The following is a 27,680-nucleotide window of genomic DNA, read 5'->3' as shown; positions in this document are numbered from 1 at the left end:
CACTCTTTGAATCCAACTAGGCCATCTTATCATCTGCACCCCAACTCACCACTTGCTCTTGTAGTCTCCTTAGAAAGGCCTCCAACATCTCTAACTTCTAATCATGGAATTGTTTGAAAAACATGGACTCTAAGGGCCCTTCTCGCCAATTCCCACACATCTGCTACTCAAATCTTTTTAGCTGACTATGGCATATGAGGTGGGAAAAGAGTCTCTCAATGATGAGACAACACACCACCTATTTGTCTAAAACTTTATTTTTCTCCTATTCCCCACAATAAAATGAATTCTACTTTGAAGTACCTTTGATTTATTCCTAATTGCCTTTTACAATTCTACTTCGTAACCTTCCCTAACCACACCAAAGCACTAACTCCCCTTTCTTTCCCAAACTTCCCTATAATAACTTGCTTCCACAAAGGCTCTTCTTTTCTGCCAAAATTGAGAATTGTGATGCCATGTCCTTTTTTTTCAGATCCTTGCAAACTATTGACCACAGATCCTTGCAAACTATTGACGACGGATCCTTGAAAACTATTGACCAATTTACCAAGTGAGGTTTTCTAAAGAGTTCCAATCTCACCACAACCACCAAACAAGAAGTCTCTTTGGATCTTCTCAGGCCTTTTTTTTTATATGTAAAGAAAACGTGTATTAAAAAGAGAAATGCCAAAAAAGCGTCCCAAAATACACAAGAAATATACAACAGGTGCCTAAAGCACAGCCAAAGAAACAAAGAGGGACAACAAAAAACAAAGCCCCTCAATAAGCCTTATCCAATCCACAAAATCTAAAATACAAGAAGGGCCCAGAGCTATAAACAAATTGGATCTTACCCAAAGATTATAAAGAAAATTAAGTTTAATTCCTTGGTAAGAATGCTCTTCGTTTTTGAATGTCTACCGTTCATTTCCTTCCAAATTGTCCAAAAAAGGCACAAAGAGCCACACTATTTTTCTTTCCTTCTCAAGCCTTAAGACTAAGGAAGTAGCATTTAAGCTTATGTCTCAACAATGTTTCCAAAAATCCATGGTGAAGCCATTTGTTCCAGGAGCTTTGTCCTCTCTCAAGCTTGATAGGGCAAAAAAAATTAAAAATTCCTCTTTTGAGAAAGGAACCTCCTAGCTCCCTGAGTCTACACTCTCTAAAGAAGCAAAAGACATACCATTAATGCTAGGCCTTTAATCCTTTGCCTTCAACGATAACTGAAGAAGGGCATTTGCAACCCCCTCATTTATGTCTCCATCCTTGAAAAGCAATGACCATTTTATGGACATAACTAGTGTTTTTATCTCCTTCCCTTAACCATAATAGCTCTCTTGATTTCTACCTTAAAGAGATTTCTTTTGGAATGGCTAATTTGTGATACTCTTCCATAGCCAACCTTCCAGCTTCATTCTCTTCTATAGAAAGGATTGCCTTCCTCCCCCTAGAGTTCCAAAAACTAATTTGATTTGATGCCTTTGCTTTCGTTTCACTAAGGCAACTAGTCAACTGTTTGTACAACTGTGTCCAGTTGTCGTGTACAACAACGCGTACAGCTATGTACAATCGTTTGTATAGTTGTGATTTATTCTGTATAGTTGTCAATGATTTTGTATAGTTGACTATCCTAAAATAGCCTTGTGTACCTTGTACAATACCCTTGAGATATATGAGAATATTCATTCAGTAATTTATCAAGTTGGTATCAGAGCAAAAGTAGAGAATATCCATTGCTACCTAGTCGACATTTCTTCCTTCTTTTCACCTTTTTCGTTACCATATAATGTCTACAAAAACAAAAGTGGGTTAGTTCTGATAGCAAAAAATCATCCATGGTGACCATTCATGAGACTACCTCTTGAACAATTTCTATTAAGTTGGATGGTGCTAATTATCGTGTTTGGTCTCAAATTTTGGAGATGCATATTGCTAGTAGAAAGAAGAAGGGATATATCTCAGGAAGGAAGGTTGCATCTGCAAGTGATGATCCAAACATTGATGAATGGGGGACTGAAGACACTTTAGTCAAGTCTTGGCTTATCAATTCCAGGATTGACCGGCTGATGTCACTCTTTGTGCAATGTGGAACGACTAAGGAGGTTTAGGATGCAGTTAAGAGGAGCTATCTTGATGTCTTTGACTCTTCTGAAGTGAATTGATCAAGAAATCCTTTCAGTCACACCAAGGTGGTCGCCCTCTTGCAGAATACTACAACGAGTTAAGCTCAATATTCATGGAGCTTGATTATCTAAGGCCCAATGATATGACGTATATAGCTGATATTGAGAAACAAAGGAAGCATACTGCTGAGGATTGGGTTTATATATTTCTTGCAGGTCTTGATCACAGTTTGGATCAAGTTAGTGGTTGTGTTTTGTCCACCTCTCCTTTACCAAGTCTAGAGGAAGCCTATTCATTAGTTCGTCGTGAAGCGCATAGGCAGGTCACCATGGGAACAGAAGATTACTTTGAGTCTTCTGCAATGGCTATCCATAAGAATAACACACAACCAACAACTTTTACTCCTATTGACTCCTCTTCTCGCTTTTGCACTCATTGCAATAGCACCAGACATATAATAGATGTTTGCTGGAGGAAGCATGGTTATCCAGAGTGGTACAAGCTTAAGCAAGCAGAAATGAAAAACAAGAAATAAGCTTAGGTTGCTATTTCCGATGCTACTCCTACTTTTGCTTCTCATGTTTCTCGATTATCTTCTCAAGAAGGTAATTCTGATTTAACCCTTATTTCTGTTGCCTCTAACAATTGGGTTATTGATTTAGGGGTCACTGATCATATGACTAGTCATTCTTCCTTATTGGACTCTCTAATGCCCTCACTTGTTAAGTTTGTTCACGTTTCTAATGGGACTCCTATGCCGATTTCAGGAGCTAGGAATGTCTCGTTTTCCCCCACACTCTCCATGCCCTCTGTCTTATTTGCGCCTAGTTTCTCTAATAGTTTTCTTTCTATTAGCAAGATTACCAAAAATCTTAATTGTTCTGTAACCTTCAATTCTACTCATTGTGTGTTCCAGGACAATCTTACGAAGACGACGATTGACATTGGTGAGGAGAGGGGTGGTTTTTACTACTTGAAGGGGGCAAGGGAGTTACAATCTGAATCTGACCATGTTTTTCAAGTAGCAAGAGAGACATGTGATAGAGAAAAGATTCTTTTATAGTAGTGTCAATTAGGTCACCCATCTTTTTTTTATTTGGAATGTTTGTTTCGTCAGTTGTTTCGACATTTTTCAATTTCTAGTTTAAGCTCTGAACAATGCATATATACTAAAAATCATCGTGTACCTTTCAAAATAAGTCTCAATAAAATTCCGATTCCTTTTACCCGTGTTTTTATAGATGTTTGGGGTCCTTTTTTTACTCCTTCTGCTTCGAGTCATAAATATTGTGTTTTTTATTTATGACTATACTAGGGTGAGTTGGGTATATCTGCTTAAATCTAAGAATGATGTTCTACACGTCATTCCTTAATTTTCCAAAATGATTGCCACACAATTTAATACTCAGGTCAAGGTCTTTCACTTTGATGATGGTCGTAAGTTTGTGAATCAGTAACTTGTTGATTTTTTCAAAGAAAATGGAATCCTCCACCAGAGAATGTGTACATACATGCCACAAGAGAACAACATAACAGAGCTTAAAAACCGCCACATTCTTGAGGTAGCCCGAGCTTTATGCTTTACCATGCATGTTCCAAAACATTTTTGGGTTGAGACTATCATGACTATTGTCTTTTTCATCAATCGAATGCCTGCTCATGTCATTGATTATCAAATTCCATTGCAAATGTTATCTTGGTTTCACCCTATTCTTTCTGCTTTGAATCATTGTTCTAAAGTTTTTGGTTGTATATGTGATGCTCATATACACTCTCATCAAAGGGATAAGCTTGATCCCTGTGCTCTTAAGTGTATTTTTCTTGGTTATTCTAATTCCTAAAATGGCTATAAATGCTTTCATCCTCCTACAGGCAAATACTATGTCTCCATGAATGTTCAATTTTGCGAAGGGGAGTCTTATTTGGGAATGTGTCTCTAGTTCCTCTTTAAGGGGAGATTAGTAGTAAGGAAGAGGAAAAGTTATGGTCAGAAGAGAAGAGGATATGGATTTCAAGTCAAGGGGAGGCACCTAAGTTTGAATTTGAGGAAAGAAGGGATGAAAGACCAACCAGATTATTTCAACAAGTTTATACAAGGAAGAATAAAGATGCTACTATCATACCCTCGCTAGGCTTCAATACTCCTATTAATGACAGTACCATGCCATTGAATGACACTTCCGAGACTAATCTTGAGGTGCATGTTTCTTCACTTTTAACTTTAGACATTGGTATGTTGAATCCACAAGTTGGTGGTCAAGGTAGGAGATATCCTATTCGTGATCGTAAAGAACCTAATAGGTTGGGTTTCTCAAAATCGTCCTCTAATGTTGTCTATCCGATTTATGATTTTGTCTCTTATCATTGTCTATATAAGACTCATTGCTTTTGCTCTTTAGTTGTCCTTTATGTCTATTCCTAGTCATTTTTAGGAAGCCCTTGAAGATCTTAAGTGGAAGTTTGCTATGGTAGAAGAAATGAAGGCTCTCTAAAAGAACTCTACTCGGGAGATGGTCGAGCTCTCTCAGGGAAAGAAGACAGTGGGATATAAGTGGGTGTTTTCAGCAAAGTATAAGTCAGATAGGACACAAAGCTAAATTGGTTGCCAAGGGATAACCCAGACTTACGGAATTGACTACAAGAGACCTTTGCCTCTGTGGCCAAGATGAACACCGTTAGTCATAGTCTCTCTTGCGGTCAATTTGGATTGGCCATTAAAACAGTTTGATGTAAAGAATGCCTTTCTACATGATGATCTGTTAGAGGAGGTGCACATAGACCCCCTTCCAATGTTTACACCAAAAGAAGGCAAGGTATACAAACAAAAAAAAGCTTTGTATGGATTAAAGCAATTGCTAAGGGCACGGTTTTAAACAAGCGATGACAGATCACACTCTGTTCTATAAGAGAGGTGGTGATGATATTACTTTGCTTATTGTTTAAGTTGATGACCTAATTGTTACAAGTAGTAACTCTAGAAAAATAGAGAAGCTTCGGAGCTATCTAGCCAAGGAATTTGAAATGAAGGACTTGAGTGCTTTTAAATACTTCTTGGGTATTGAGGTGTCTTGGTCCAAGCAAGGACTTTTCCTCTCACAACGGAAGTATGCATTAGATCTCTTGGCTGAAATTGGTTGCTCTGCTTAAGAAACCTGTAGAGACTCCCATTGGTAACTCTGCGTAAGAAACCTGTAGAGACTCCCATTGGTAACTCTGTTTACGAACCTGTAAATTGGTACAGTTGTGATGTACAACAGTGCGTACAGCTGTGCACAACTGTTTGTATAGTTGTGATTTATTCTGTATAGTTGTCGATTATATTGTATAGTTAGTTATCCTAAAATAGTCTTGTGTACCCTGTATAAATACCCTTGAGATATATGATAATATTCATTCAGCAATTTATCAAGTCAACTCTCCCAATCCTCTGAAACAGGGAACCAGGTCAATCTCAAAGCAAATTGATTATTCAAGCCACCGCACTAGGTATATGGTCCTTTAATTAGAAGCAAATCACGCAAATTCAGTTCTCTATAATCCTGAGGACCTCCTCATAGCTGGCGAACACTTGGGACAATTCCTCATTTCTTTGGGAATCTGGCCATATTGAAATCCTCCCCAATGCATCAAGAATGCCACTACCCTCTAATCTTAGCCAATTCTTCCCAAAAGTCCTCCCTCTCCCCTCTCAGAACAGGCCTATACACCTTGGTTAAAATCCAAACAAAATCATACTTGCAGTTCCTGAATTGGCAGGAGATGGAGTTGGCATCCGCCTCCATCTCAATTAAATCAAAACCCTATTATCTCAGAAAACAACTACCCCACCTTCCACCATTCCTCACTCTATGAATCTCTGCCAAGTGCCAACAACTTGGCTTGTGATCAATTGCATTGACATATGCTGCACTTTTGTTTCATGCAGGGAAACCAAATCAGCCATTTGTGAACTAGAGAATGAACGTAATATACAAAGGGCACCAAAAGGAAGAGAAAAAAATAAAAATGAGAAGAGTCCAGACCAAAGGAAAAGAAAACAAATAAAGAAGTCTTTGAACAATTAATTCGTGTGCTCTACACCTTGAAACAATCTACAATTGTGCTCTTGCCAAATGGCCTGAAACAAGCAAATTGGGGTGGTCTTCCAAACCTCTGTATGTTTCTTTCCAACAAAATTCCCATGTCATCTGAATAAGATCTATCTTATCAGATTAGGAAGCTTCCATGAAATCAGACCAGATAGAACAACAGATGCTACTAGACCCTAGCTTTGCCATAGGGGATAGGAGTATGATTAGCTGATTCTTCCTCATTCTTGCGCAAGTAGCAACAGTTCACTAAAGGCCATCTTGTTCTTTTAAGCTGATTAAGAGAATCTTTTCCCAAATCGCCTCCTAAGCTAAGATACTCACTCATTGGAATCAATAACTATGATTTGTACCAGTTATTAATCAATTTACAGTTTCCAGACAATCAATGTCAAGAGATTCACTGGAATCTTGCAAATGCTGCCTCTTGAAGCAGAAAAATCTCAACAGCCTGCATTTTTAGGATTGAGTTGATATTTTCTGCTATTCTTTGTTCTTTTGGTAAATTTTGGTTTATTTTGCCACCTACTCAAACGAAAAGCAATTTATTTTGAATTTTACTGAAATAGAATTGAACTCATAATTGTGTGTTAGTGTGTGAAGTCAAATGCCCATTTGACTGGATGCTGGGAATATGAAATGTTACAGATTTGGGTTTAATTTTAATTATCTGTCCTATTTATTTCACTAGTAGGTATTACAAAATATGCCAAAAAGTTTTATTGGGACTAGAATTCTGTGCATAGACTTGTCTCCAGCTGTATTGCTGTTGGATGCTACCTATTGCAAGCTTTGGCTTATAAATGAGCTTATATAAAATCCTTTTTGTAATGTTCTCTCTTCCTTAGCTGTCCTTTTGCAATTCTTCTTTGCTATTTTACATGATTAATATTTTTCTTATAATTTTTCCTGACAGACTGTTTAAAAGAGGGCTGTCCTTTGTCGGGAAGGATTACTTATGTCATACCTTGTGGGATAAATACATTGAATTTGAGCTTTCTCAGCAGCAGTGGAGTTTCCTAGCTCACGTTTACATTCTAACTTTGAGATTTCCAACAAAAAAATTACATCATTATTATGACAGGTATTTCATGCTCTTCGAATTCTTCTTTCCATGAAATTTGATTATATGTCAAGATTTATGAGCAATGAGAATTTCTTATCCATGTAGGGATGCATGAAAATTTTAATTTGTGATTTTTTTAAAATAAAGAAATAATGTTTTATAAACAAGCACCAAAAAGGTAAAAAAAACAATGCACCCAAGGATTAAAATATTAGAAATAACAGAAATATCGATCCTTGAATTTTATGGAAATATTAGAAATATTGGTAATTTTTTTTAAAAAAAATATATTGATAAGATTAAAATTTATGGAAATATTATAAAAAAGTTTTAAGAAATAATAAAAGTAATAATATACATATTAAAGCTATTTTACTAGAAAAAAATTACATAAATATATTTGATATAAAAAAAAGATGATTTATGTAATTATTTTTGTTTAAAAATGTTTATGACTTATTTATTAGTTTAAATTTATATGCATTTTTTTTATGATAAAATTATTCATTATAAAAGTTATTATGATGTTTTTATATCATGAGATAATTAAAATTAATTGATTTATTAAAAAATTATTTTTATATTTTATTAGTTTTGGTCACATCGTTGCCCCTGGAAAACCATTGCACTTATTTTTCTGATTTTTTCTACACACTTGCTTTGTGGTGGGTGATGGGACAAAAATTTGTTTTTGGGAAGATCTATGGTGGGAGGATCAACCTTTGTGTTCACAATTTCCAAGACCTTTCAAATTCGTCACTACTGAAAACATATTTGTTTTAGCTATTTTGGGCAATGATTCATCTCCTTCTTGGGATCTTTTCTTTCCGTTGTAATCTAAATGATTTGGAGATTGAGGATTTTGAAAGATTAATGACTTCTCTTTCCCATGTACATTTGTCTCCATTTGTTCCAAATACGAAAGCTTGAGTACCTTCTTCAGGAGTATTCTCAGTGAAATCTTTCTTCTTAGGCTTGACCAAATTATTAGTTTTAGTTCCTTTCCTTCCAACTAAATTTTTATGGAAATCAAAAGTCCCCTCTAAGGTCATGACCTTGGCTTGGTTAGTGGCACTTAAGAAGATAAATATCAATGACATGTTATAATTGAGAAGACCTTTCAAAGCTCTTAGTCATGATTGGTGTTGCCTATGTAGGGGGAGTGGAGAGACGATTGATCATCTTTTCCTACATTGTTCAATTACTTTGGGGTTATGGCACATGCTATTCTTGCAAGCAGGGATGGAGTGGGTTCAACTAAAGAGTATTTGCAATATGATGGCTATTTCCTTTATGTGTTTTGGGAACTTTGCTAGAGGCAAGACTCTTTGGAAGACCGCCTCTCTCACTTTGGTGTGGATTGTGTGGAGAGAGAGGAATGCTAGGATTTTTGAGGATGCTTGCAAGATGCCTGAGATAATGTGGGATTTGATTCATTTTTGTGCTTTTTTTTGGGCCTATTGTGTTGATGTTTTCAAAATTTTCTCTTTAAGTGCCATTTAGTTTAGTTGGCTCTTGGTTTGTATTCCTTAGGGTTGGGCGGCCTATTTGGTGAGGAGTTGAGTGTGCTTTCGAGTGTATTTTGTTAGTTTTTTTTATTCTTTTTATACAAATCTCCTGATAAAGCAGAGGTTTTCATGGGTTTTTTTATTAGGTTTGTATTCATGGGGAAGATTTCTCATCCTTTTTATGTTGTATTTATCTATAATTAATACATATTTGGTTTTTAATAATATATATATATATATATATATATATATATATATATATATATATATATATGTATGTATACGTATATATATATGTATGTATGTATTTATTAGTTTTGGAAAAAGTTTTAAATGGCACAATCAGTATATATAGTATATATTTAATATATGTGTCTTAAAATAAGTAAGGGCAAGTTGCCTTGATGGTGAGAGTTGTGTTTTGCATACCTCAAGTCATGGGCTCAAGCCTTGATCATGTTAGAAAATTTTGAATGTGGAAAGAGGTGCTGGTTGAGCGTGTGAGGGGTTGAAAAATTGGTGATAATTGCTGAAAAAATCGGAAAAAATCCGTTATTCCAAGAAAAATTAGCAAAAGTCGATACAACTGAATTTTCATGGCCAATTTCCTATCTGCCCTTATTGAAATCTGATTTTTTTGGTGATATTTCGTCGATAAAATCTGATATTTTATAATCCATGAATGCAACAATGTACAAAGGATGCATACAATGGGCACCAAAGGCCTAGCTAAAAAAGAGAGAACACAAAAAACAACTCCCTCCTTTAGGGAAAACCCAACAAATCAACAAAATCAATTAAAGACATTGAACCTTCTTCTATGTATGAGTTTACACAGAAGAAGAGATAAACGAGGAAAGAGGTTTTTAGAACATGGTTAGACTACTCCTCATTATCAAATAACCTTTGATATTTTTTTTCCCAAATTGTCCACAAAAATGCACAAAGAATTGACTTTCTAAACCTTCTTTAGTCTTCTTCCTACAAAGGATCCATGTCACCTTAAAAAGTCTTTTTTTTTTTTTTTTTGGATTAGAAACAAACTAATTTTTTATTTGAATTTTTAAATACTAGCAAAGGAAAAGAAAATCTTTCAAAATACAAAAACTAGAAAAAGAAGGAACTTCTTCCCAAAGCGACTACAAAGAGAAAAAAAAGAAGAAAAAAGGAACATGTAAAAGCTAGAGACAATCTAAACAATTGAGGGGTACAAAATCTCCTAATTTGCAAGACAATTAACTAAGTCCAAAAGAAAGAACAACCCAAATTAGTAGCAACATCTAAAATTTGGCAAAACCAATTATCATACTTTCAAGGACCTCTTTGATTTAGACACCTAAGAGATCTTATGATTATTTTTTTGATAAGTAAAGAAGAGTATATGTTAGAAAGAAGTGCCAAAAGAGTGACCCAAGGTGTATCCTTCTCCTAAATAGCTCAAACAAAAAAGAAGTTGCAATTAAGGAGGTACTACCACAACCCTACCCTCAATGGGAGCCCAACCAATTAATGAAACTAACTAGTGTTGAAGGACCATCATTTACTAACATTATAGTCTTCGACTAAAGAAAGCAACAAAAGAGGCTTTTAGCGTTTGGATGGAGGGAACATCATCTTCAAAATCAATTCTATTCTTTACCATCCAAACTATTCAAAAGATGCATAAAAGGCTCACTTTCCAAACTTTCTTACACTTTTTGCCCACAAACGAACCATGTCAAACTAACAGAGTCTCTCTAACTGATGAGAGAAACACCTATGACACACTAAAAAGAGCAAAAAGCATCCCTCATAAAGCCCTTATCCTCACATAGTGAAGGATGTGATCTATAGATTCTTCATCCATTTGGCAAAGATAACATCTATTTGCTAGGGACTGCCTTCTTTTCTGAATTTAGTCCAAGGTTGGAGCTTTTTCCCAAGTTGCCTTCCAAGCAAAGAAGCTCACTTTAGGCTGTACCCAAGGATTCCGAATGATTTTCATTGGAAAGAAAACTGAAATGCCCGTCTCCAAGGCATTATAAAGGGACTTAATTGTGAACTTGTTGCTCTTAGTCTCTGTCCAAAGCACCTTGTCTTCCTCATTCCTAGCACTATCTTCCCATATGGACAATAGAAATCTTTCCACAATATCCACCCCCTGATCATTAAAAGCTCTAGTGAAGCTAGGGTTCTAACTCCTCCCTACCAATGAGGAGTTCCTAACATCCTCCATCCACGCCTCCTTGGATACAACTAGAGCAAACAAAGAAGGGAAAAAAAACACACAAAGGAGTAGGCCGACACCACTTATCCCTCCAAAATTTGGCTCTCCTCCCGTTACCCACCAAGAAGGAAAGTCTACACTTGACAAGGTTCTAGTCCTTCCTTATCTCTTTCCATAACCCGACCTCATACCCTTCCCTCACTTGCCGAGAACGCCAGCCCCCTCTTTCTTCCCCATATTCCCCATTGATCACTTGATTAAAAAACACTCCTCTCTTATTCACAAAATGTCTACTCCACTTGTAAATAAGGGCCTTATTGAGAATAGAAAGACACTTAACCACCGATTTATTTTTATTTTATTTTATTTTTTATTTTTTTATTTTTTTGTCTAAGCAAACAGTTGTCCACTTTACTAGATGAGTTTTTGACTCAAGAGCCCCATCTCCCCATAGAAAGTCCCTCTTAATCTGCTTTAACCTCAATTTAACCATCCTTGGCATACAAAACAACCACATGAAATAAATGGGCAATCTAGACAAAGTGCTAAAGTGCCCTGCCTCTAAGTGATCCTTCAAAATTCCTAAAAAAAGGTAATCATCATATTAGTCACATTGCTAGGAAGAATCAATCTATCTTAAAATGTATAAACAGACTATATCAAAACCTTAGCCATTGCATAGAGTAAAAAAGAGGATGATAATCAATTGATCAGTCCCCCTAGCACATAACGCAACAATCCACACTGTGACTGTTGTAAGGCCTCCTCAGTCCTCATTTATATCAATCATTGGTATTGATCTTCTTATCAACTACCAGCCATGCAAAGGCTTTAATTTGAAATAAGACTTAGAATTCTAGATGAAACTGGCTGGGAAGAAAGGGTTCTGAACTTATGAACTTAGATAGAGCTAAAAAAGAGGATTTGACAAATAGGTAAGAGAGATGAGAAATCCAAATTTACCTGAATCAATAAAATTGGGACAAAAACTGATGCTCCAAGAGATAAAAGAAGAGTACAAAACTAGAATGGATGAAATAGATTAGCCTTTCTAATAATCATTAATTATTACTCTGAAAAGATTTGGAAAATGAGCACAAAGCAGTTAATTGCAACTTAAAAAGTCTTCCCAAAAACAAATCTTTATCCTATCTCACAACAAAAATGAGTATGATAGGAAAAAATAGAGAACTTGTGCAATAGCCTTCTCTATGCAACTATGTGACTACCTAACCTAACCATTACCGTGTTACTTATAAAAGCTTGATATGATGCTATGCCTTTAAGAATTGTCCTCCCTAGGAAACCTCCACAACCACTTCCCTAAGAGAGGTTAATTCCTTCAAGAAATCTTCCTTAAATCCAACCTTTTTTCTCCATGGGCTTACACGCTTAGTTCCAATTAATGAGATGATTCCCCAACTCCTAACTAGATTTGTTACATTTTCTCAATCCTTGATGTTACACTTAGAACTTTGTACATTGGGATGTGAAACAAGACTTTACATGCAATATTCAACAACTTTTTTCAACCATCTAGTCTTTGGGAAATCTTGTAGATTACTGAGTTCCAAAATGAAGCAGCTCTCACGTTCCCTCTAAGAAGAGGACACAAGTATGATATGTCATCTATTACACAGTGGAAAATGAATGACTAAAACTCTATACATTCTTTGATGAGCTCCAATAGCAATGACAAGAACAATAATGATATATAAAGAAAAACCTCTTCTTAAGGGCTAAACTTGATCGCTTTTTATTATTTAGTGGAATTTTCTGCATTCCATAATTGTTGAAGAACAAAACTAAGATTTCAAGTCAGATTACCACACATTTATCACTTCATCATTTCCTTATGAGATTGCCTTTTTCTTACATATAAGACGAGACCTCTTGAGGAAATTTGTTTCATAGCCTTACATAATATAAACAAGCAATATTAGCTATGAAGGCTTTTAATTGTCTTTTGAAGTGTGTCAGGGAGGGAGGTTACCTGTTGGGATTAGGGCAAGGAGGAGAGATGGTGAAGGGGGAAGAGGTGTCACATTTGTTATCTGCAAACGATACCCTTGTTTTTGTGAGACTTATCAGATCAAATGGTCTATTTAAGCTAGTTTCTGATGTGGTTTGAAGCCATCTTGGGTTTAAGATTAACTTAGAAAAGAGTAAGTTGATTTCAATTGGAAGGGTGGATGATACAAAGGAGCTGACCTATGAATTTTGGGTGTAAGATAAGACAACTTCAATCTACTAGTCTAGGGCTTCCATTGGGTGTTCCTTCTAAATCTTTGAGATGGGGTGGAAGAGCAATTTCGTAAAAGGCTGTAGATGCGGAAAAGGCAATATATTTTTAAATGTGGAAAACTTATTTTGATCCAAAGCACATTATCCAGTTTGCCCATATATTTTATGTCATTGTTCAGTAAAAAAACTTCATCTAGTTAAGTGGTAAATTGTTTGCACAAAGAAAAGAAAGGGGGTTTGGGTGCTAGATATCTTTCGTTGGTTAAAAAAGTTCTTTGTGTTAGTGGAATTGGTGATACACATATGAAAGAAGAGCTTTTTGGAAACAACTTATAAGTGGAAAATATGGAAAGGATGGAGGTTGGCAGTCTTGTGATGTGAGAGATAGGTATGGTGCTAGGTTGTGGAAAGCTATTAGGATGAATTGAACCACCTTTAGTAGTAGAACCTTTTTTTTGTTGGGAATGGAAGAAGGGCGAAGTTTTGGAAGCATAGGTGGTGCAAGGATGAACCATTGCGTGTTTCTTTCCCATCTTTATATGTCTTAGGCTCATCAAAAGAGACCTAGGTGGTGGATTTGTGGGACTAGATAGGTGTGAGAGATCATTGGAACCCTTGTTTCTTTAGACATTTGAATAATTGAGAGCTGGACAATGTAGAGCAATTATTCTCTAGTCTACAAGGAAAGGTAGTGAATAGAGAGGGGAGGACATGGTGGTGTGGATGAATTCGAGGAATGATACTTCCTCCATTAAAATTTCTATATGTTGTTTTGGAGTCAAGGAGTCAGATTCCTTTCCCGGCAAGTGTTATTTGGAATCCATGGGCTTCATCTAAAGCAAGTTTCTTCATGTAGGAAGCTTACTAGGGAAAGGTGTTGGTGCTAAATCAACTTAAAAGGAGTGGGTGGTCATTAGTTAACAGATGCTTTCTATATAAAGTTGAAGAATTCATTGATCACATTCTCCTCCAGTATGTCAAGACAAGGGTCATTTGGCGGTTACTCTTCTCATTGTTTGGCTTTCCTTGAATGTTATCTAGCATAGTTATAAAAAACCTGGAGAGTTGTTTAAAAATTTTCTTTGGTTGCTTGTAATCACTTTGAGGATGATATCAAGCATTTAATGTGCTTTTTCACTTATTTCTGATTGATTGCCTTGATTTTCTAAGCATTATTTTGTGTTTATTAGTCGTTAGCAAGTTGTATGAATTGTATCAGGTGGGGAGTTCTGGCTTGGTATCTAAAACATGTTGAACCCCTCAAACAAAATTTGAAGCAACTGAAATGACCTAGAATAGCACTGAGGGATGCTGGGTCATGCTAGGGAACAATACAACAAAAATGTTACTGAACTGAACCATTGTGGATTTTTTTAAGAGTTGGTTTAAACAATTGCTTGTTTGGTTACGGCAGACTTGTCTATTACTTGTGTGTGCTGGACCATGGTTTGCATGTTTGTTCTTATTATATCTTATGTTGTTAGATTCAGTTATTATATATCTCTGTATCTTCATTATTATTGTGACCCTTGTCACTGAATTGTACTGTTCTCGGTGTTTATTGCATCAGCTTCTTAGCCCACCCTATTACTTGTCTTTAAACTCTATAATTACCAGAGTAGATATAAATGCATAAGGGTAAATACAAAATATACTTAGAAATGCCTACCTGGTAATAGTATATATAACAATTCGCACCAAAAAGAAAAACTATAGATTCATTAAAAAACCATTTACTTATCAGACACCATTTCCATTTTATCTTCAGTTTCAAGAAATTGGTTGCCATTTGTCAAGAGGAGATAGAATCTCATGGCAATTCTGGCATGGAGGTGCAGTCAGAGCTTGTGGTTGATAGTGAAAACACAACATATTATAAAGATGATGAAGTCTCTCACATCACAACTGACCTCTTGGATCCATCCGTTGGCTCAGATAGATACAAAGCACTGCAGAAATATTTATCCATCGGAGAGCAGCTCTATCAGAAAGCATGTCAGGTGGATGCAAAAATACATGGTTTTGAAACTCACATTCGAAGGCCTTATTTCCATGTAAAACCACTTGATGTCAGTCAACTAGAGAATTGGCATCAGTATCTGGATTTTGTTGAGGTGCAAGGGGATTTCGACTGGGTATGGTACTATATTATTCTGGTCCTTATGTGGACTCCTGCCTGTTGCCTTTTTATATCTGAAGCTCGTCTTCCATTCATTATAGGCTGTGAAGCTTTATGAGAGATGCTTAATACCCTGTGCTAATTACCCGGAGTTCTGGATGCGTTATGTGGAATTCATGGAAATTAAGGGAGGACGAGAGATAGCTAACTTTGCATTGGATCGGTCAACAAAAATTTTTCTTAAGGTACTACATTTGCACAGTATTGATTCCTTTGATGTTCAAGTCACCATTTTTATTAGACTTGCCAGTTATTCTAATTCATAGGGATTTGTTAAGAATAAGAGGCTTCTGCATTGATTTTTCTTCTTCCTTACGTATTTAATTGGTGACTTTGGTCCAAAAGTACTTCAAACCTGATGAACGAAATTCATTTTCTGTTTATATTATTTTAAATATATGTTAAATGAAATTATACATTTTGTGAAGATGTTTTTTTTTTTTTGATAGGTGTGAAGATGTGGACTTTGTTAACTTTATCTGTATGATGATGTTGAAATATAACCGATTAAACGATTAAATTATTTAAGAATTATGACATAAGATAAAGTCTTTGAATTTTTTAGGGTTTGAGTTGTTTGACTAATCCAACACTTCATTCTTATTGGAGCTCTGATGCCCATGCTCTGCTATATATTTTGCCAATATGGCAGAACAAGTATTGCAGTAGTTTTAAATTACTTTTAGTAAACCAAAAAGACAGAAAATGAGGGCACTTTTACATCATGCACACCTAAATGTCATATAAATATGTTAATGCAACCCTGAGATAAATAGTTTGGGATATTGGTTTCCAGTCTTGAATCAAGATTGCTTAAGTTGATAAAATAGTAAGGAATCAATATATCGTTGTTTTGTCGCTTCAGAACATGATCTCATAAGCCTTAAATAGGAAGGGGGGAAAGAGAAAATAATGGATTCTTGAACTTTCATAGTATTTTGCTACATTGGTTATGATTTGTAGATGAAATTATGAACCTTTTTATCTGCATTTGTTTTGATTTTCTGTTTTTTGGTTTATTTTGTTATTATTATTATTTATTTGTATTATGAATTTTTTGAACTTCCTGTGTTACTTGGGATGTGCTTCCTTTGGGTACTTCTTTGATCAAAATTTATTTGTCTATGAAAAAAACATAGAGAGAGAGAGAGAGAGAGAGAGAGATGAGTTTTTGAGGAGTTGCCATCAGAGTTCAGCACTGGTCAATGTAATCCCTTAGCCCAATTGTTTGGTGAATTTTATATACTGATATGCCTTCTTGTTTGAAGTCAAACAAAATTGTATTTCCTAAAGAATTATTGAATTATTGGCAGTACTGCCCTAATGCTTTAGAGTGAGAATGTGGTTATACCAGCTGCCAAACTGATCCAATTTATGCCATTCTAGTTTTATAGCCATTGCATTATTGTAAGTTTGGAAACATCATACTACACCAAAAATATGAATATTGAAGAATTAGAAATGTGAATTTTGTGGATGGAGAGCTAGACGTTTAAAATCTAAAATGAAAGAGGTTTGGTTTGAGTGATCCTTGTAATTAGTCTCTTACTTCCGTAGTATCTTTCACATTACAGCACAAAAGTTTATCATTCTGAAACTTGGTTGATTGTTGTTTTTCTATAGGATGCTTTGATTCGATTGCTTTATTCATGACTGGAGATGTTTATGGCCCTCCTCCTATGTTCGTTGCAGAGTATTCCAGCAATCCATGTTTTCAATGCCTGGTTTAAGGAGCAGACTGGAGATGTATTTGGTGCACATGCTGCTTTTGTTCAGTATGAGACAGAATCTGATTCTAGCTTCATTGAAAATGTTATAAAGGAAGCAAATATGAAAAAACGACTGGTATGTAAGCAACTCTTTTACAAAAAGAAAAGAAAATTCTATTTTGACAAGAAAAAGGGGAATCAACTCTATATTGTCTAGATTTGTAGTAAGTACTTACATTTGCAATTGCTTTTCCAACATTGTCAGGGAAACTTTGCAGCAGCTTCTAATATATTTAAAGAAGCACTTGCCATAGCAGTGGAGAAGCAGAAGTTTCATATTCTTCCAAATCTATATATTCATTTTTCTCGACTTGAGTACATGGTACACATTTGATGAATGTGAAATTATGCACCTTGATCCGATTAACCCTTTTAGCTGTTTATTGATTTCTTGTTTGGTTTATATTTTCTTAGTACTTTTTTTAAAAAACCCTCACTTTAAAATGGGTTTTGTAGTACAAATGCACTACTACTTGTCCCTTTGCATGTATATAAGCAGAAGAAGATACTCTTTTGTAAGTCCATCTAGGTGTTGAGCATGGGTGCGCGATGGTGGCATATCAAATGTCTTGACTTGCAAATATTTATTGGGAGTGGCGTCATGCTTATCTAGCATCTATGACATGGATACTTCAACACAATGAACCTCGAAGAACTAAGAATTGGATATGGCAAAGACACAACAACTTATAGCATACATTATTTTGGAAATTATAAAAATTTGATTAACTTATCTTAATTTCTATACTATAAGGGGATTGCTATACTATAGGGGGATTTCTGTACTTAGGTACTTCCACAAAATAGCTAACAGAAAAAGGAAAAAGAATGGAAGTTCTTGTCTTGATTAATAGAATTACCTAGAGGAGGGTGAATAGGTAGTGTAAGATATCCCAAAGTTATAATCTTTTCTAGAAATTTTTTATTATTTCAAAGATATATTAGTACTGAATGCCATTGAATAATATTAGTGACTAGAGTAACCAATTGCACACATGACATAAGATATAATGTGGAAAGACCACCTAGAAACCCCTAGGTGTAAAAATCATGAATAGTTTATCAACTGTAATCGTTCCACTAAATTTGAAAAAAATGTACATAGTTTTACTTAATTGGATACACTTGCTCCCTAAGGTCTTATGCCATCAATACCTACACTCTTCTTTCTTGTTTAAAATGTTGTGCTCCCTCATGATCCTTCATTGATCACCTTAAAGACCGTATTAAGGTTTAAGCAACTCAAATTCTTGACCTTTAGAATACCTAAATGTTTCTTTTATTGATCCATTAAATTTGAAAAGAATGTAATTAGTTTTACCTAATCGGATACACTTACTCCCCAAGGCCTTATGCCATCAATACCTACACTCTTCTTTTTTTTCTTTGACGTTGTGCTCCCTCGTGCTCCTTAGTTGATACTGGAATTCTTGACCTTTAGAATACCAAAATGTTTCTTTCAAGACTGGTCTTAAAAGATTAGAAGATGGAGTTCTTAGGGCTATAGGGATGACTAATCTCTTGAGTTTTATATTCAATATAATAAACTTATGTATTTATACCAAAAACCTAGGGCTTGATTGGGAAAACAATTATAACTTCAATTTTATGAAAATGTCACTGGAACTATGAAGAACATATTAAAACTTTTGAAAAAAAGCGATCGAACACTATGTGAAACCCTTGAACATTTCATAACTTAGCATTTGAACTCCTTGTTTGACGTTTGAACATTCCTTTAGAACATTTGCATGTTTGATGCCATTTTTATATTCCGAACTTTGTTTTTTGTGATTTTCTCCACAATGAACACATGTTAATCTTTTATAGCCATCTTGTAAACCTTAATAACTCCAAATACATACATACCTCAAGTGTTATCAACTTTGAAATTGTTGAAGTTGATCAAGAACGGATAAAACCTTTGAAAGTATGATGTATCTTGTATAGTGAGAAATGAAGCAAAATTGTCAATCTAAATCTAACACATCAACAAAGAAGCTCATCAAATCATTAGTGAAAGTATGATGTATCTTGTATTTTGTGTTTTCTCTTTTTGGGGTCAATTGGGTGTTGCCGTTTTCGGTAAAAGACACTCTTTTAAGTTGGTATGTCTCTTTTAAGGTCAAGAATCATAGAAAGGTTTGGCGGGCAGCTCCTCTCTGTTTATTTTGGACAGTTTGGAAGGAAAGAAATAGGATAGTCTTCGATAACGAGGCTTTGTCGACTCAAAGATTGAAAAACTCTTTTGTTTGTAATCTCTTATCCTGGGTTAATTCTTCTATAGTTGTAGGCCCTTTATCTTTGTTTAACTTTGTGGATTGGTTGGGTTCTTGTTGAGGGCCGGTGAGTGCTTGTGTTTTTGTTGCTTGTTTTAGGTGCCTCTTGTATACTCCCTGTATGCTCTGGGTTGCCTTTCAAGCTCCCTTTCTCTAATATATATTTGTGTTTTTGCCTATCAAAAAAAAAATTAGTGAATATGGAAGGAGTGATGTTAGACAATCAAGAAAGCATCTCTGAAGAGGTTTTAGGCTTCTTTGGTAAATTATATAATGTAGGGGAAGAAGATTTGTGGCAATTAGAAGGCTTAGACTGGTCCCTCATTTAAGTGGAGAGTGCTAGTAATTTGGAATGACCCTTCTTAAAGGAGGAAATACAAGAAACAATCTTTTACATGGGCAACAAAATGGCATTGAGCCTAAAGTGGCCACGAAAAACTTATACATCAGATAATGCAAGCTATTCAAGCTTGAGACTTTAGGACCAAATTAGTCTTCCTGGAGACACGAGTCTTGGTGTCTTCTAAAGATGAATCTCATCTACAAGCAAATACAAAACTCAGTTTATGAAAAAATGTGGGAATATTTTTATGTCATCAATTCTCCATCAAAAACATTTCATGTATAACAAAACCCTATATGAGTAACTGAATACAAAACTGCAGTTTTTTTAGAGACACAACACTTGGCGTCGTTTGTGGGATTAGGAAGCAATAGTTTGGTTCAAACAATGATTTAAGGAGAATGATCGAAGAATATTTTGATGACGGTGGAAGAAAAATTGGTGCAACTCAAGAGAAAATAAGGACTTTAGGCATATTAGCATAGTTAGTGGCCTCTATAAGTTGTTAGCTAAAGTGTTGGCCAATTGCATCAAGAAGATGGTGGGTAAGGTGGTGTCCAGTTCCCAAAATGCCTTTGTGGAGGGAAGACAAATTTTAAATGTTGTGCTTATTGCTAATAAGGCCATTGACTTATTGTGAAAAGTAATGATTGTGGTTTGCTTTGCAAACTTGCTATTTAGAAAGCCAGTGATCATGTTAATTAAGATTTTTTGCTCTTGGTCTTAAAAAAGATGGGCTTTGGGGAGAAGTGAATCCATTGGATTAAATGATATACTTCTTCAATGAGGTTTTAGTTCTTGTTAATAGTATTTCGTTAAAGGATCCTCTCTCGCCTTATTTGTTTGTGATTGCATAGAGGCTTTTAGTTATCTACTCAAGAGGGCTAAGATTGGAGGTTTCTTGTCAAGATGACAGGTGAATGGTAGAGAGAGAGAAGTGATGGAAATTTCTCACCCGTTGTTTGTCAATGATACTTTAGTTTTCTGTGAGTCGTCTCAAAATCGGTTGACTTATCTAAGTTGGTTGCTCATATGACTTAAGGTCATCTCGAGACTAAGTAATAATTTGGAAAAGAGCGAGTTAATTCTAGTGGGGAGGGTGGAAAACTTAGAAGAATTGGCTCTAGAGTTTGGGTGCAAGGTGGATATGCTTTCGTTGTCTTACCTTGGTCTCTAGCTTTATATGCTCATTTTAAACTCATAGTGGGGTGGAGAAGAGGTTTCGCAAAAAGCTAGCAATGTGGGAAAGATAGTACTCCAAGGGTGGGAGGCTTATCCTAATCCGGATCACTTTATCTGGTATGCCTATCTATTTTATGTTTTTGTTTTGCATTCCAAGGACATTCATTTTGAGGTTGGAGCATATTCAAAAAGGCTTCCTTTGGGGAGGAGGGGCCCTTGAGTGGAAACCTCATTTAGTTAGGGGGGTCATCGTATGTTCAAACAAGAATAAGGGTGGCTTGTGGGTAAGGAATCTTTTGGAGCTTAACAAAGCCCTTCTATGAAAATGAAGTTGACAGTTTGCTGATGATAAGAAGGCTTTATGGAAACGAGTTTTAAGTGGTAAGAACGGGGTAGATAAAAGAGGGTGGCAATCCAAGGAAGTGAGAGAAAGTTATGGGGGTGAGGTTATGGAAAACCATTAGGAAGGATTGAGATCTTTTAGTTAGTAGAGTTACCTTCTTAGTTGGTAATGGGAGCAAGGTGGGATTTTGGAAGGATAAGTGGTGTGGTGATGAACTGTTGTGTACTACCTTCCCTTCTCTTTTTGCTATTGTTGCTTCTAAGGATTGGGTGGTGGATGTTTGGAACACGGTAGATGAAGAGTGTTGTTGGGCCCCTCGCTTTGCTAGGCTCCTAAATGATTAGGAAAGGTGGACATGGTGGAGCATTTCCTTTTGAGTTTGCAGGGGAGAAGAGTGTGTAGGGAAGATGAAGATAAGGTGATTTGGATAGGGTTGAAAAATGATAGGTTCTCTATTAAATCTCTTTACTCGACAAGTGTGATTTGAAACTCTTCGGTGCCGCCGAAGGTGAGCTTGTTTGCTAGGGAGACTATTTGGGTAAAGGTTTTAACCTTGGATCATTTAAAGAGGATAGGGTGGTCTCTGTCAAACTGATGTTTTCTTTGTTAGTTAGAGAAAGAGTCCATCGATCACATCCTTATTCACTATGTCAAGACAAAGGTTTTATGGAATTTAATGTTTTCCTTTTTTTAGCATGCATTAGGTGCTTCCTTTTTTAGTTAGAGAGACGCTTTTAGAATGACATGGTTCTTTTATGGGTAAAAAGTGGAAAAAGGCATGGCAGGCTGCTCTCCTGTGCTTATTCTAGACAATCTAGAAGGAAAAGAACAAGAAATCGTTTGAAAATGTGGAGCATTCTACTCAAGAACTAAAACACTCTTTTCTTTGCAATCTTTAGGCTTGGTCTAAGATGTTTTTAGGTTTTGGTCCTCCTTCCATAGCAGAGTTTGTTGACTGGTTGGGGTCATATTAAGGGGAATGTTTTTTTGGTGTTTCTTGTTTTTAATATTATCTTGCATTATTCAAGAAAAAAAAATCTTGGGTGACTGATAAGGAAAGATCATAGAAATTTGACAAATGGATACACAAAATCATAGACATTTCAAATGAGTTGGGTTGTTCTTTCTCTTGGATTCCTCATTCAACTAACCAAGTCACAAATCAATTAGCCAAACAAGGAGCAAAACATATACTCTCCTTTGTTGGAGATTTCCTTACCCCTTGAGTGTCCAATGTTTTTTTTTTTTTTTCCCTTGTATATATTTATTGTTTTTTCATGTGGTTGGGCTAGTTTTTTTGTTGTTTTGGTTACTTGGTTACTTTCTACCATCCTTTGTACATCTTTGGAGATTGCTTATTGTTCTTGTGTTTATCAATTGAGTGATGTGGGATAGGAACATGAGAAATGTCGATGAGGGGAAAGCAATGTTGGTTTGCAATGGACTCAAAGACTTTTGATCTTTCTGTAGAGGTGGTGGGAGGAAAGTTGAGAGGCATCATTGAAGAGAAACAAAAAGATTTTTTAGCCTAGATTAGATTCGGGGATTTGAGTTTACGTTGCTTGTTGGAAGGGATGGAAACTTGTTGTAGAGATGAAGTCTTGGTGAGGTGGAGTAAAGCTTAGGAGGAGGGTGGAAGGAAGTTCACGTTGGAGCGTCGTTCATACGAGGCAAAGAGGTTTTTATTTTGTTCGGTTGTGATTGAGGAAGTGAAGAGGTTTTCGTTGATCTTCCTTGAAAGGAGTGGTCTTTATGGGGGGTGGCCTATCTTAGCGGAGAAGTTTTGTTTGCTAGGAGTTTCCCCTTTTGCAGAGTTTAGGGGAGTGGTCTCCCCTGTTGAGGTGATGTGTAGTCATAAGGAAAGGACCGTTATCAGGACTTCTACAGATTTGGTTAAGAAGGATTTGGGCGTGAGGGGGATAATTTTTTTGGCTTCAACCAGAGGAAAGTGAGGTGAAGTGTAAGGAGGATCAATTAAGGAGGTGTCTAGTAGGGTGGTTCGGAAAGGGCTCAGACCTGCTACCAGATTTTTTCTCTGTAAAAAGTGTGGTGACTAATCTGTGGTCTTTCAAAGGAGGGGTCAAGATATCAGTCTTTGGGGTAGCCCTGCTTTTGTTCGATTTTGTAGATAGCACTGAGGTAGAGAGGGTGCTTGCAAGAGGCTCAAGAAAGCTCGAGGAGAAAGTTTTACATCGAGGTTGGGTGCTTGGCTAGAAAGGGGTTTGCTAAGGAAGTCTAGGTGAGGGTGTTGGGTCTCTCTTTGCATCTATGGAGTCGGGAGGTGTTTAAGAAGCTACGGAATTGTTGTGGGGGTTTTGTCACTGTGGATGAAGATGCTACACTTTTGTCTCATCTATAGTAGGCGAGTACCCTAGTTAATTATGATGGGAGAACCATGCTCGATACGGTGCAAGTGCTAGTAAGGTTTTCTAGTTTTTCCTTTTAGCTATGGTGGGAAGCTTCACCTAGTTTTCCAATGGTGGTTTCGAGATGTAGTAGTAATGATCTTTGCTAGTTGAAAGAAAGGGGAGGCAGGGAGGGTTGTCCAAGCACCGATGTAGGAGTGGGTAAGGAAGGGCGACCTTACCAGTTTGTAGGCATTGGTGTGTTGCAACCCAGTGGCAAGAGTGCTCAAGCAAGAGAGGCTACAACTTCCTATTTGTTTGACCAAGGACGGGGGAAAACCTAGGAGGTGATGAGAAGGGTATAGTTGGAGGAGGAGGGGTTCGTTTGGTTGACCCCTATGTTAAGAGAGACTTTGGTGGGGCTAAGTCAAGGACTCAATGTTTAGGCCACCAAAGGTTAGGAAGGGCTTAAGAACCTAGAGGCCTTTGTTTGCTCTTATGCCAAAGGCTTTAGTGGGCCTATTCCTTAAAAGGCCCATTTGGCTACAAGTTACGAAGAAGGGAGAGCTTTAATAGTGGGCTTGACCAAGGAAAACTTAAGTTTGGCTATGAGGGTGGTCTTAAAGGAGGGTCGTGGTTTTTTAGACTTGGCTGAGGGAAAGAAGGGCTTGCTAGGGCTTCTCAAACAGGGTAATGCTTTTTCAAAGGCTTATGCAATCGAGTAAAGGTGTAGTGGTGGAAATGTGGTTGAGAGGCAAGTGTTGTTGCCAGAGTCGATGTCAACGTGTTCCCTGTGTAGTGATCATCAACGAAGCCCTCGTGGTGAAGGTGAATAGGTACCCTAGCCTTTCTACTCTCTTCCTTAGGGATTTTAGATGAAGAGAGTCGACTACTAAGGATGTTGCTTCAAGATGACAGTTTTTTAGAGCTTTTGAGAAGTGTTGTGAAGGATCCTTCGAATAAGAAGTGGGTGGTTAGGACTAAGGAGCTGAAGGCCTTTCACGCTATGGAGCTCACTTGTGTTTCGAAGGGGGAGGATCTTGATAGTCTTCCCAGTAAGTTTGTTAACTTTAGCAACTATGAGGGGATGCCAATGGCGGGGTTTGGAAAGGAGATCAACCCCTTTCTAAAGATTTTGGAATCAAGAAAAGGAAAGAAAGGGCATGGGGCTAAGGTATCAAGCGGAAAGAGGAATCTCCCCTCAACTTTCTATTTTGAGAGGGAAATTTGTAAACTAGAGTGCTCCATTAATTATAACAGTTCTCCGATCACAATCAAAGGAAGGGGGAGGAGCGCCGAGGATTCAACACCAATATTATGAGGTCTTTGTCTTGTTTTAGTGTTGGTTAAGGGTTTTCAATTGTGGTTGGTTTTGTGGTGGAGAACCTCCCTATTCTTGAGTTCTCCTTTAGACCATCTCTCTTAGGGTTGGTCTTTGTTTGGGTGGTTTGTGTGCTTGCCTTTTGGCCTTATATTTTATACTTCATGTGTACTCTTTGTGCCTTTTTGCAAGCAATTTTAATATATTCTCCTAATTTGCCTATCAAAAAACCAAATATCAATTGATTGATGATTGAAGATGCTTGTTTCTAATTAAAAAAAAAAAAAAAACCCAAAACCTTTGACATGGATGAAAATCCAAAATCCAAAGCTTTGAAACAAAAAAATAAAAATAAGTTAGGAAAATAAGATGATGAAAAGATGGAGATGAAGATGCAAAGAAGAAGACAATGAGAGATAAAGATGAGGGTTTAAAAGTTTGAGAATAAAGGAAGATGAATTGTAGATATTAGGAGAAAATTTCTAATGTCTAGAGCATGTGACTTTTTTTGGTCATTGGAAGGTTGTGCTGAAAATAGATCATGTATTTGAATTTCTTTTTTTGGTAAGTAAATAAAGAGTGTATTAAAAAAGTGTCAGAAAAGTGCTTCAAAGAATACAAGGAGTATACAATGGACGCCTAAAGCACCTCCAAAAAACAAAGAAAAACACCCCTCAACAAGACCCTATCCAATCCACAAAATCTACAAATGAAAAAGGACAGAGAGCTATAAACATATTGAACCATGCCTAAAGATTACAGAAAAAATTAAGTTTAATCCTATGAATAGAATGCTCTATGTTTACAAACACCTTACTATTCCTTTCCTTCTAGATTGTCCAAAAAAGACACAAAGGGGCAACTCTCCACACCTTTCTCCTTTTTCTACCCACAACAGACCTATGCCAACTTGTAAGTGTCTCTCTCACTAAAGAGGGAAGGACCCAAGACATGCCGAAAAGTGAAAAAAGGAGGTGCCAAACAGCTCTTGTTTTGTCGCAATGGATGAGAATGTCATCAACCAATCCCTCCTTTTTGCAACAAAGAAAACATCTATTTGCCATAGCCCACCCTCTTCTCTTGATGTGATCCAAAGTTAAAACTTTGTTCAATGTGGCCTCTCAAGCAAAAAAGCCCACCTTGGGCGGTGCCCAAGAGTTCCAAATAACATTTGAAGGGAAATCCAATTGTCTTCCTAACTCCAACTCTTTATACAAGTCTTTAATAGAAAAATTTTCATTCTTTGCCCCTAACCACACCAACTCATCCTCATCCCCTACACACCCTCCACCCTTGCAACTCTTTATATATTCAAATTTTGGAACATTACCAACTCCAGAATTCTCAAGTGAGATGACTTAGCTTCATTCTTGGCTCTCTGTTTGAGTTGCTTCGTCCTTCCAAACAACTGCAACAACATCATTCGCTCGAAAACATTTTTCATGGCCCTTTTCACATTGAAAAAGTAGACTTTTAGTTGGTAGTCAACAAGGTGATGGAATTGTTTTTTGATGCTATGGAATCATTTTCCGGTGAGATAAGAAGAAAGGTGCAGGTACAAGTCTTAAAACCCACACCTTTTATTTTGTACCTGCTAAGAGAAATTAAAATCGAATGCCCTACACCATGAAAGAGCAAGAGAGGCAAGTGGACTAAGTGTTGACTAGAGTGAGCCAAGTAAGAAGGTGCTGAGAAGAAACGAACGATAGTGAGAAAAGGTGCAAGTGACCAATAGTCGATTGCTCACATTCCACTGCTATAACGAGGGGTAGATCCCTCTTAATATTGATGCATTGAAATAAACAAGTTATTTGTTGTTGATTTAATATTTAATTTAGGATTTAGTAAATGAAAGATTTAAAATTGGAAGTTGTATCATTAGAGGATGGCAAGCTCACTTTGTTGAAAAGCACCATGTCTAGCCTCCTAATTTATTTCATGTCTTGCCTAATGATCCCTAAGAAAGTGGAACTCTAATGAGAGAAATTAAGAGAGATTTTCTTTGAAAGAGTGAGCCTTCCAATTGGAAGATCCATATAGTCAAGTGGGGATTAGAAGGTCATCACTAGTGAATAAGGCATTGCTTGGAAAATGGTTATGAAGATTTTCTTATAAATGCAATTACCTTTGGAGGTGAGTCATTGTGGGGAAATATGGTGAGATGGTGGGGGGTTAGTGCTTCAAGATTGGTGGGGAGGCATTTCAAGTGAGAACCAACATCTCCAGTGGTAATGGTTAAACAATTTTGGACAAATAGTCTTGTGGGAAGATGAAATAAGGCTATGTTTAGTTCTTGGAAAGTATTGAGGAAAGAAAATAATTGTTAAACACAATTATTTTCTCTTTATTTGGTTTGACTATGAAAAATACAAAAGAATATAAAATATAATTAAAATTAGTAAGAAATTTATATATATTTAAATTATTTAATCTTTATATAGAAGAGTTAATGAAGAAATAAGTTTAAAAGGGTATATACAAATAATTTATTGACTTTGAATCTATTTTTTATTTTCCTTCAATTTTTCTTTTCTCCTACTTTTCCTCTCTATTTTTTTTCCTTGCATTTCCCATAGAATTTTCCAATGACCAAACATTGTCTAAAGAATTACTTTTAGGCTTTTTTTCACTTTAGCAGTTCTTAAAGATGCTTGGGTGATGGAATATTGAGAAACATGAGCTGGGGAGGATAGGTGGTTTG

General features: G+C 36.4%; 1 protein-coding gene across 3 annotated transcripts in view; it reads left to right on the top strand.

Moving 5' to 3' along the window:
- LOC100243465 (pre-mRNA-processing factor 39-2) overlaps positions 1–27,680 on the top strand; it is a 56,067-nt gene that overhangs the window by 21,375 nt on the left and 7,012 nt on the right. For 2 of the 3 annotated variants that reach the window (XM_010657324.3, XM_010657325.3), the window contains exons 4-8: positions 7,111–7,278; positions 14,987–15,353; positions 15,439–15,582; positions 17,090–17,242; positions 17,372–17,488. In XM_010657324.3, the coding sequence (XP_010655626.1) occupies positions 7,111–7,278; positions 14,987–15,353; positions 15,439–15,582; positions 17,090–17,242; positions 17,372–17,488 (949 nt within the window). Of the gene's footprint in view, positions 1–3,987; positions 4,304–7,110; positions 7,279–14,986; positions 15,354–15,438; positions 15,583–17,089; positions 17,243–17,371; positions 17,489–27,680 lie in introns of those variants that run through there. The other variant, XM_059740087.1, reaches the window with a different exon arrangement.

This window comes from Vitis vinifera, chromosome 10 (genome assembly GCF_030704535.1).
Source record: "Vitis vinifera cultivar Pinot Noir 40024 chromosome 10, ASM3070453v1".
Taxonomy (NCBI): domain Eukaryota; kingdom Viridiplantae; phylum Streptophyta; class Magnoliopsida; order Vitales; family Vitaceae; genus Vitis; species Vitis vinifera.
Note: the sequence above shows the minus strand (reverse complement) of the source record. Positions and strands in the feature narration are given on the sequence as shown.